Source organism: Podarcis pityusensis (genome assembly GCF_964106645.2).
Source record: "Podarcis pityusensis genome assembly, chromosome: 4".
Taxonomy (NCBI): domain Eukaryota; kingdom Metazoa; phylum Chordata; class Lepidosauria; order Squamata; family Lacertidae; genus Podarcis; species Podarcis pityusensis.
Window position 1 is genome coordinate 714,792 of NC_138027.1, and position 11,440 is coordinate 726,231.

At 52.0% G+C, this 11,440-nt stretch overlaps 1 protein-coding gene across 1 annotated transcript in view; it reads left to right on the plus strand.

The window, feature by feature from the left end:
• Positions 1 to 6,787: 6,787 nt before the first annotated feature.
• LOC308475084 (uncharacterized protein) overlaps positions 6,788 to 11,440 on the plus strand; it is a 65,765-nt gene continuing 61,112 nt past the window's right edge. The window contains exons 1-2 of the mRNA XM_081001916.1: positions 6,788 to 7,548; positions 11,104 to 11,185. Coding sequence (XP_080858042.1) covers positions 7,132 to 7,548; positions 11,104 to 11,185 — 499 coding nt within the window. The 5' untranslated portion in view covers positions 6,788 to 7,131. The remainder of the gene's footprint in view (positions 7,549 to 11,103; positions 11,186 to 11,440) is intronic.

Genomic DNA, 11,440 nt, shown 5'->3' on the forward strand with positions numbered 1-11,440 from the left:
TTATATATTTGAACATGGCTATCATATCACCCCTTAACCTCCTCTTCTCCAGGCTAAACATGCCCAGCTCCCTTAGCCGTTCCTCAGAAGGCATCGTTTCCAGGCCTTTGACCATTTTGGTTGCCCTCCTCTGGACACGTTCCAGTTTGTCAGTGTCCTTCTTGAACTGTGGTGCCCAGAACTGGACACAGTACTCCAGGTGAGGTCTGACCAGAGCAGAATACAGTGGCACTATTACTTCCCTTGATCTAGATGCTATACTCCTATTGATGCAGCCCAGAATTGCATTGGCTTTTTTAGCTGCCGTGTCACACTGTTGGCTCATGTCAAGTTTGTGGTCAACCAAGACTCCTAGATCCTTTTCACATGTACTGCTCTCAAGCCAGGTGTCCCCCATCTTGTATTTGTGCCTCTCCTTTTTTTTGCCCAAGTGCAATACTTTACATTTCTCCCTGTTAAAATTCATCTTGTTTGTTTTGGCCCAGTTCTCTAATCTGTCAAGGTCATTTTGAAGTGTGATCCTGTCCTCTGGGGTGTTAGCCACCCCTCCCAGTTTGGTGTCATCTGCAAATTTGATCAGGATGCCCTTGAGTCCATCATCCAAGTCGTTGATAAAGATGTTGAATAAGACCGGGCCCAAGACAGAACCCTGTGGCACCCCACTAGTCACTCTTCTCCAGGATGAAGAGGAACCATTGATGAGCACCCTTTGGGTTCGGTCAGTCAGCCAGTTACAAATCCACTGAGTGGTAGCATAGTCAAGACTGCATTTTACCAGCTTCTTTACAAGAATATCATGGGGCACCTTGTCAAATGCCTTGCTGAAATCAAGGTAGGCTACATCCACTGCGTTCCCTTCATCTACCAGGCTTGTAATTCTGTCAAAAAACGAGATCAGGTTAGTCTGACATGACTTATTTTTCAGAAATCCATGCTGACTATTGGTGATCACAGCATTCCTTTCTAGGTGCTCACAGACTGTTTGCTTAATGATCTGCTCCAGAATCTTCCCTGGTATTGATGTCAAACTGACTGGGTGGTAATTATTTGGGTCCTACTGCTGCAGGGGTGCCATTAACCTGGCCAGTGGACAGGGCTCACGGGTAATGGGTCCTGATGCGAGGGGGGACAGACGCCAGAGTCAAGCATTGCCTCCAGGGCCAGCATGCCCCCCTGGGGAAAGAGAATATGGATAGGGAGAAGGAAATGGGGTGCACAGGGATTGAGCCTCAGCTGAGCCCCTCCTAGCACAGCTGGGGCTTGGCGTTTCCCAACCTCTTCGCCGGACACTCTGCTGCGAAATGCCCCCCCCCGCAATACAAGCCCAGTCCCAGGGCCCGCATCACACCCTTCTCTTGGCTAGAGAGAGCGGTGGGCCGCACCTACTTGCAGGGGCTCCACTTCCAGCCCCACTGCAGCGCTGGACCCCGGGGACTCCCTTGATCGGAGCTCGGAATCTCAGACAGGCGCATTTCAATGTTAATACGCAACGTGATAAAGTCTGGCAGGGCTGCTGAGGGGGGGTCACCCACGCCAGTTGATCCTTAAGGCAGGGATGAAGGCCCTGATGGAAGTGGAACCGTCAGGCAGCTGCATAGCAGGGTGTCTGCAGCCCACCAACGGAGCTCTGCGGCGGACTCGGTAACTGGGCAAGCCCCCTGCCGGAGGTTCTGCAGGGCCATCTCAGCCGCTAGGGCAAGATTCAGCTCCCCGAACGTGCCCTCCAGGGTGGCAATGAAGTCGTCCAAATTCCCCAGCAGATGGTCGCTGGCCTCAAGGTACGGAGAGACCCGAGAAAGTGCCGGGCCCACGAAGAGGCTGACCATAAAGCACACGCGGCTCCGTGGGGTGGGAAAGTCTGCTGCACAGGTGGCGGACATCAGCCAACACTGGCTGACAAAGCCTCGAAGGGCCCCATGTGTTGGTTTCTATTTTCCTCACTGAGCAGCAACTGCATGTCACAAGACATTGTTTACATTCCACAGTCCAAGTTACTGTTGGGTTCCCACGGGAATGGGAGACTGGATGTGACATACACTGGTTTCCTGTTTTTCAGTGTTCTCTCGGTTTCTTTGTGTCGAGAGTAAGTTTCTTCTCTGCTCTCACAGAGGCAAGATGTATGTTTGTGTGTTCTCGGTATAGTTGAGAAATAAAGATTAGCATGTGGCACATACTGCTTTATCCTTTCGTCTGCGGACTACGCTCTGCTGGGCTAAAGATAAGACGAGCCAGTACCAGCTCCAGATGGGCCAGAGCTGGACAAATGCCAACACCATGCTCCCCCCTGAACCTCTCTGGTTATGGGACAGGGGAGCACGTCAGGCTGGGGCCGCAGCAGGGGCCGCTCAAAGTGCTTGAACCTCCCCCTAGAACATAGCTCCCTGGGTGTAGAGGTTCTGCTGCACCGTGGTGAGATCTATAGGCTGGGCTCCGTCCATCTGACACCCTGGCCGGGACATAGGTTGGCCACAGCAAACTTTTACGGTTTGTGGGCGGTCAAAGTCCTGGTGGAGGACATCAGGACCCGGGGGCAAGACGGTGGGGTGGGAGCAGGAATGGGAATCCGGAAGCCAGGAGTCAAGAAGCCAAGGGTCCGAGGATCAGGAAGCCAGGAGTCAAGAAGCCCAAGGAAGGAAACGCTTTGCTGTGGCAAAGAGCCAAAGGGAAATGCTGACCTTATATCCCTTTCCAGCTCTTTCTTGCCACCAGGTGCTGTGAGTTACCAATCGGCCTCACCTGTGCAGCCCTGCCTTGCCTCTTCAGAACAAACTTAGGAAAGCCCCAGTCCTGCAAAGCCCTACCGGTCCCAGGGCCTGGCTCCGGCATGCACTCCTGACAATAACACTACTTCTTTTGGAGTAATATCATAAAATTATGTATCAATGGAAAGATAATATAATCAAGAATGCAATTACCTGTATTCTATCAAAATTTATAGCCAAATAACTAAAAAAAGGAAGCACAACTTGCTTAGGTTGATTTGTTATGTGATTCCTAACAAGTTGGTTGGTTTTTTTGTCTTCTTTCATTTTGTGAGTTTGAAGAACATAATAGAAGAAAAGAAAAATATGTGAGAAGAAGAATCGGAGAAGATTTACATCCCACTTGCATTACACCTACCTTGAAGCACCCAGTTAGTGTGATGATCTGGGGTTGCATGACAGCAAAAGGTGTGGGCAGAATTTGCTTCATTAATGGGAATGTAAAACCACCAAATACATAAATACGTGAGCCCAAACTGAAGCCTTCCGCGTGTGATCTTTTCCCAGATACTGAAGCATTATTTATTCATTTATTTTATAATTCAACAGGATTCAGCTCCATGTCATGTTACTCCTTTGTGCAAAAGGCGGTGTTAATATAATCATATTCCACTGCTGGAATGGCCTGGTGGGCTCTGTCCCAGCCGTTCTGTTGGCGGGGGCCCCCTCCCCGGCAGCCCTGGCCCTCTCCCCTTAAGAACCAAATACAAACTATACAATAACCCAATCAGTCAGTAGAAGCTAATTTTAACAATAACAACAACACAGAAAAACTTACATTTATACTCAAATTAAACTAATCCCCAGCCCCAACTAAACGTTTATCCCACCCCCAAGGGAGGGAACCCCAGGCCAGGGGAACAGAGGTGGAACAAGGTGGGGGCGGTGGGGTTGGACCACCCCGGGTGCCATCCTGAGGGGGCTGACATTCGTCCTGCCGCCCGCCCGCGCCCGCAACTCCAAGCGTACCCCGAGCCTTCGAGGGAAGGGGGAGCTGCGCTGATGTGTCGCTTTGTCCTCTCCCCTGCCTGGCTGGCTGGCTCTGCGCCATTCAAAGGGAATAAATGCAATTTGTCTGATTTTGTTACCCTCCCTTGAAAAGAAAAAACAGAGGACACGCAGCAAGCTTTAATTATGATTGCAAGTGAGCAGCAGCAGCAGCAGCCCAGAGCTGGACGGACCCTCGGAGAGGGCCAGGGCCGTCTGTACCTGGGGGGTGCAAGGGGTGGGGGCCAGGGGCTGCCACTGAAGCCGCCTAAGCTCTTAACCATCTACCTGTTAAGAAGTAATAAATAATTGTGATCAAGCTAGAAAAACAAAATACATATATACCCAGGTATTACTGAAATGTATACCTACTTTATCTCTAAAGGACTTGAGACTGGGTGTGATCATTTACCAAAGATGCGCCGCGCCAGCGGCTGCGCTTGTCAAACTGTTGCAGGAATTTGTGTATAGGTTGGGGGAGGGAGGGGTTGCCCCTCCAGCAGACCTCATGCACATGCAGCCCACCCCCAAAATCAGCACCATCACTTTTGTGACTTGTCCCCACAAAACACTTCATCGCAGTTTCTACCTATCTGTTCAAAGGGCCTCTGCTGCACAATACCAAATGTAAGAATTCACTGATCAATGTATCTATGTACTGGCTCAGTGGGGAAACTTCAGAAATTCATCTAGACCTGTGAGCTCAGCTACTCAGCAGCCCCTCTGCCTGAGTGATAATCCCTGGCATCCTGATACCTGAGTGCCAGAGAGGTAGCCATTCCAGAAGTAACAAACCCAGAGGAAGACAAAAGGGTGTGAGGAACTTGGCTGGGAAACAGGGAAATGTAAAGATCTCTTTTGTGACACTCGCTGGGTGTTTGGTGGAGGCAAGGGGAACCATGGGGCAGGGTCCAGGATGCTCAGATTACTGCCACCAGATGTAGGAGTGATGTAGTTTGGGGGGGTGTAACCTGGGGATTAGCAGCTAATAAAACTTTGGGTTCTCTTTTGTTCAGGGCTTCCATCCTGTTCCACCTGGTGGCAGGTGGGAGTCCTGTCGCAACAGTCTTCAATCAAGACCAATTTGCTCTGCTATTCCTGCCCGGTGTCCTTGTTTTTTGTCCAGGGGAGCCTCAGATTTCTCCATTAGCAATTCTCCACGGTGCCGTGCACTGAAATTAACTAAATTTGGGGGAATGGGCAGGTCTTTGCACCCCGGTAGCGCATATGCTAAAGACAGCCCTGGAGGGGGCTTTGACTCCCGAGCGCAGCCCAGCATAGGATGGGGTCTGCGCAGAAAGTGAGGGGTGGTGACACCTGGGGCAAGGAAAGGCAAGCAGCGCTGGGCTTCCCGGGGCGCCATGCAGCGGAGCGGGGGGGGGGGTCGGCAGTCACCCCTCGAGTCCAGCCCTGGGGGTCTTAACGGAAAAATCCGAGGGCTCCCTTGGACAAAAAGAAAGACACCAACCAGGATAACTCGGAGCAAAACAGCAGCCTGTGGGCTTGGTCTTTCTTGATCTGTTGCAACAGGGTGCTCCCCTCACTTGCAGGAGAGGGGAGGGACCCAGAAAAATGGTGTGCCAGGCCTTAGAAAGACTTTTGAAATTGCCACCCTGTAGATCAAGACCACCCCCATTCTCTCCTACCATTTCTGAATGAGTTTCCTTACTTCCTGCAAAGCCCTTTTCCCTGCAAACTGTTCCTCCGGTTTCTGGCCAAGGGAAGGAGATGCTCTGAGCCCAACCGATAGCCTCACCCCCAAAAGGAGATCTGGGCATTGAGGGAGCCAGGGGGGCAGCTGCCCCCCTAAATCCATAGAAAAATCATAATCTGAGGTTTTGCCAAGCAAGAGAGGGCTCAGCTGGGGGACTCGGCTTGGCAAGGGTTAAAGGGATCTGAGCTGCCTTCCTAGAGAGGCCAGGAAGCGGGGGGGGGGGGCAGGTCCTCCAGAGCCAAGGCCCCTCCCTCCCCAGTCCTTTCCTGCTTGGGGGTCTCTCCTGCAAGGGCTGCCTGGCTGCCCCTCCTGGGATCTGGTGAGTCTCCTCTCTCTCTGGGATCTGGTGAGTCTCCTCTCTCTCTGGGATCTGGTGGGGGTCCCAGGGCTGCAGCAGGGGAGGGGGCTGGGGGGACCCCAAGTCAGGGAGGAGAGGGTCCTGCCAGGGAGGGGCCAGGTCTGCCACGCTCTCCTTCCTGCAGAGCAGAGGATCCCAAACTCATTTGGCCTTCCGCCCCCCCTTCAGAAAAAATCTCCCTTCTTTAAGCAAAGGAGTCCCTGGGACGTTACCTCTCTGTGACGTCTCTCAGCGTCATTGCAGAACAGAGGAAACATCTGCAAATGGTTTTCCAAAGCTGGACGAGGAGGTGGACTAGACACCCCACACCCCCAAAAAACCCACGGGGAGGGAGGAAGGAAAGGTGGGAAAGAGAGGCCAGGAGTAAAGAGAGGGATCCCAGCCCAGAGTCTGGCTGCTGCATTGGGGACCAGTTTCCCAGTGTCTCCCAGGGCAGCTCCCCACGGAGGCCACTGCAGCAATCCCCTCGCACCCAGAGCAGGGCATCCCAGGACCACATCCTCTCTCTCCCAAAGGGATTGTTGCTGGCAAAGCAGCCGGAAATGGGCGCTGCTACTCCCTGAGCCTCCAGGGACCTGGGCATCAATGGCTGTGCGTGTGTTAAGCTATCTAATAGAAGCATCATCATCATCATCATCATCATCAAACTACCCATCCTTTACTCTGAGTTTCAAGGGAGATGTATTTGGCCCCACCCACTTGGCCCTCAGGGGGTTGACTAGATACATACCTGGCCCTCAGAGCAAAGAAAAAGAGACCCCACCCCAGGAGTCTGTTTTTCAGAGCAGCGGAGAGTCCAAGTGCAAGTAAAGGAGACAGAAGCAGGGGGAAAATGTGCCCTGAAGTGGGGGTGGGGGGAGAACAACTCCTGAGGACCCCCGGATGAGGACCCCCACTAGAGCCAAGCATCCATTTTTCAAATGACTCCCTTGTCAGTCAGTTCTGACTTCATGCATTGACTGGAAGGCAGGAGAAACCAGGCTGACTCATCTCCCAGAAATCCCTCCAGTTGCCTCCACATTCTGCATTGCTAGAGGGCTGGAGACTTACTTCTTCTCCCCTTCCTCCTCCTCTTTCTTTTCAAAAAGGTATCTCATGGTTTGGGCTCTGGTACCGTCCAGTCCTGATTCCTGGCAAGACTCATCCATGCTTGTTCAGGGATCTTGTTTCTTCTCCTGACCTACAAATTCTGTAACAGAACAATGTATTTGCTTTCTAGGATTTGCTAGAGCTTCTCATTAAGCCGGACACAACTTGGCAGAAGACCAAAGGGTTCCTTCTGATCTCTCTGAAGCTTCCTGAGAGCACAGATGGATGAGCAAGACCCAGCTGGCCCTGAAGCAGGAAGAGGCCATGCCAACCAAACTGGGAGCAGTGGGGGATTCTGGGAAAACTCTGTGCAGAAGATCCTGGGTGAGGAGGACACCCTCCGCTCAGAGGTGCAGATCCAGCAGGTGAGGCAGTTCTGCTGCCAGGAGGCCAAGGGACCCCGAGAGGTTTGCAGCCGATTCTACCACCTTGACCTTCAGTGGCTGAAGCCAGAAAGGCACACGAAAGCTGAGATGCTGGACCTGGTGATCTTGGAGCAGTTCCTGGCTGTCCTTCCTCCGGAGATGGAGAGCTGGGTGAGGGACTGTGGAGCAGAGACCAGTTCCCAGGCGGTGGCCCTGGCCGAAGGTTTCCTCCTGAGTCAGGCAGAGGAGAGGAAGCAGGCAGAGAGAAAGCAGGTGAGGGAGACTTTCCTCTGGATACTACCTTGACCAGAGCCAGGGCCTTTTCGGATGTGGCTCCATCCTGGTGGAACGCTCTCTCACAAGAGACCAGGGCACTGTGGGATTTGACATCTTTCCTCAGAGCATGCAAGACAGAGCTGTTCCGCCAGGCCTTTGTTCAGGATTCAGTCTGATTCTTTTCTTTCAGTACAAGAATAAGCACTAAAGAGGCTTCCTAGCCCGCTCACACCTCCTTTATAAGACCAGTGGTAACAGTAGTTGGCCCTAGCGAATATTAACCACTCTCATTTTTACTTGACTTGATCATGGATGGAGGATTTGACCTGGCATGTGTAACAGAGACTTGGTTGGAGGAAGCAGATGGGCCTGTTCTTGCCACTGCTTGTCCACCAGGTTTCTCTTACACACAGCAACCCAGGTCATGTGGGCGGGGAGGGGGGGTTGCAGTGATTTTAAGGAAGTCGTTAGTTTGCACCAGGCGTCCTATTGGGAAGACCCAGTTCTCTGAGTGCATGTTCTGGAAGTTGGGCAATAGGGGCAGTACAGGATTCCTTTTGGTGTACCGACCTCCCCGCTGCACCAAGGATTCCCTGCCGGAGCTGCTTCAGGTCGTGGCGGATGTTCTCCTGGAGACACCTAGCTTGGTTGTCCTGGGGGATTTTAACATCCATGCCGACACGACCTTACAAGGGGCCGCTCGGGACTTGGTGGAAAGCATGGCCTCCATGGGGCTGTCCCTGAATAAGTCTGGCCCAACCCATAGCCGCGGACATGCCTTGGACCTGGTGTTTACCTCTATGGATGTTGGTGATCTGACACTAAGTAAAAGCGAAACGAAAGAAGTGCCATGGTCAGACCACTTCCTGGTGCAACTTGACTTCTCCGCGACCCTTCCCCTCTGCAGGGAGGTGGGACCAATTCGGATGGTCCGCCCCCGCCACTTAATGGATCCAAATGGTTTCCAGAGAGTGGTAGGGGATGCTTTATCCCATGTTGATGGCCTTTCAGCTGATTCCCTGGTGGCCCGCTGGAATGTGGAGTTAACCAGGGCTATTGACTGTTTGGCTCCGAAGCGCCCTCTCCGATTGCATGGAGTCCGGACAGCCCCGTGGTTTTCCACGGATCTGAGGGCAATGAAACAATTGTTCAGACGGCTAGAGCGCCGGTGGCGGATGACCCATTCTGAAGCTGACCGGATACAGGTTAGAGCTCAATGTCGAGCCTACCAAGTGGCGGTAGCGACGGCGAAGAAGACTTTCTTCACCGACTCTATTGCATCTGTAGAAAACAGCAGCAGGAGACTTTTTCAGGTGGTCCGCAGTTTAGCGGAACCACCTGCTACATCGGGGCCCAGTACGGGCCACATGATCTCCTGCAATAATTTTGCAAAGTTTTTTGCAGATAAAGTCGCTCAGATTCGGGAAGAGGCAGACACCACTGTGGGAGCAGGGCCGGGGCGGGAGAGTGCTAGAGTCCTGTCTAGTCAAGTTGCGTGGGATCAATTCCAATCTGTTACCTCCGAGGATGTGGACAGGCTGCTTGGACGAGTGAAACCAACCACCTGTCTCCTGGATCCTTGCCCATCCTGGCTTATAAAAGCTAGCCGAGAAGGGCTGGGTGATGGGCTTCGTGGGGTGGTGAATGCTTCCCTCCATGAGGGAGCCTTCCCAGACCTGCTGAAAGAGGCGGTTATTAAACCGCTTCTTAAAAAACCATCTTTAGATGCGGCCACGATGGCCAACTATCGCCCAGTCTCAAATCTTCCATTCTTGGGCAAGGTGATTGAGCGAGTGGTTGCTGAACAACTGCAGGCATGCCTGGAAGAAGTGGACCGTTTGGATCCCTTCCAGTCGGGATTCAGGCCTCATCATGGGACTGAAACTGCCTTGGTCGCACTGGTTGATGATCTCCGGCGGGCTAGGGACAAAGGTGAGAGCTGTTTCCTAGTTCTGCTGGATCTCTCAGCGGCGTTTGATACCATCGACCATAACATCCTTCTGGACCGTCTTGAGGGGCTGGGAGCTGGGGGCACTGTCATACAGTGGTTCCGCTCCTTCCTCCTGGGCCGTGTTCAGAAAGTGGTGGTGGGGGATGAGTGTTCAGACCCCTGGGCTCTCACTTGTGGGGTGCCTCAGGGTTCTGTCCTCTCCCCCATGCTTTTCAACATTTATATGCAGCCACTGGGAGAGATCATCAGGGGGTTTGGGCTGGGTGTTCATCAGTATGCGGATGATACCCAGTTCTACCTCTCTTTTAAATCAGAACCAGTGAAGGCGGTGACGGTCCTGTGTGAGTGTCTGGAGGCAGTTGGTTGGTGGATGAATGGTGGCCAACAGATTGAGATTGAATCCTGACAAGACAGAAGTACTGTTTTTGGGGGACAGGAGGCGGGCAGGTGTGGAGGATTCCCTGGTCCTGAATGGGGTAACTGTGCCCCTGAAGGACCAGGTGCGCAGCCTGGGAGTCATTTTGGACTCACAGCTGTCCATGGAGGCACAGGTTAAATCCATGTCCACGGCAGCTGTGTACCAGCTCCATCTGGTACGCAGGCTGAGACCCTATCTGCCTGCGGACTGTCTCGCCAGAGTGGTGCATGCTCTGGTTATCTCCCGCTTGGACTACTGCAATGTGCTCTACGTGGGGCTACCTTTGAAGGTGACCCGGAAACTACAACTAATCCAGAATGCAGCAGCCAGACTGGTGACTGGGAGCGGCCGCCGAGACCATATAACACCGGTCTTGAAAGACCTACATTGGCTCCCAGTACGTTTCCGAGCACAATTCAAAGTGTTGGTGCTGACCTTTAAAGCCCTAAACGGCCTCGGTCCAGTATATCTGAAGGAACGTCTCCACCCCCATCGTTCTACCCGGACACTGAGGTCCAGCGCCGAGGGCCTTCTGGCGGTTCCCTCACTGCGAGAAGCCAAGTTACAGGGAACCAGGCAGAGGGCCTTCTTGGTGGTGGCACCCGCCCTGTGGAACGCCCTCCCACCAGATGTCAAAGAGAAGAACAACTACTAGACTTTTAGAAGACATCTGAAGGCAGCCCTGTTTAGGGAAGTTTTTAATGTTTGATGTATCACAGTATTTTAATATTCTTTTGGAAGCCGCCCAGAGTGGCTGGGGAAACCCAGCCAGATGGGCGGGGTATAAATTATAAATTATTATTATTATTATTATTATTATACCAGTGGACTGCCGTCTGTCCAGATTTTAATTTGTTTTGAACTAATTTTAAGAAGTATTTTAATTAATCGATTGCCTGTTCTTATGTTCTTTGTATACTGTGTTAGATTCATGATGTTAGCCGCCAAAAGATTGGCTTCAGCCAGGGAGGGTGGGGTACAAATAAAAAAATATTATTATTATTATTAGGGGCTCCAAAGAGGATGGAGAACATCCCATAATGCTCTGCTGATGGCCCATCCTTTTTCTGGGAAGGCATCCATGGAATGAGATCTCACACCCTTAAAGTTTTTTACTTTTCCATTATCGTTCTGCTATTTTTTGTCATTCATTTTCTGTTTTGAATCCTTGTTGCTCTTTCAGGAAAAGGATCGTTTTGAGGAAATGGACATGGATTCCTGTGAGGCAGAGAGGCCTCCGTTGGACACCAGAGAGAGGCCACTGGGTAAGGAGGAAGGCTGTTTTTCTCCATTTGGTCTCATTCTGTTGGTTTCCCATATAATCTCTGGGTTCTTTTCATCAAGTTTTTTTTTTGGGGGGGGGAGTTGGGAGGAAGGGTCCAGAGGAGGAGAGATGTATTTCTGCATGACTAACATATGAAATGGGCACAAATGTCCAAATGCACTCAGCAGGTAAGGCTTTCTCAAAAGCCCATCTATAGTTAGAGATGCCCTGTTTCACCTGTGAGAGACATGGGCAC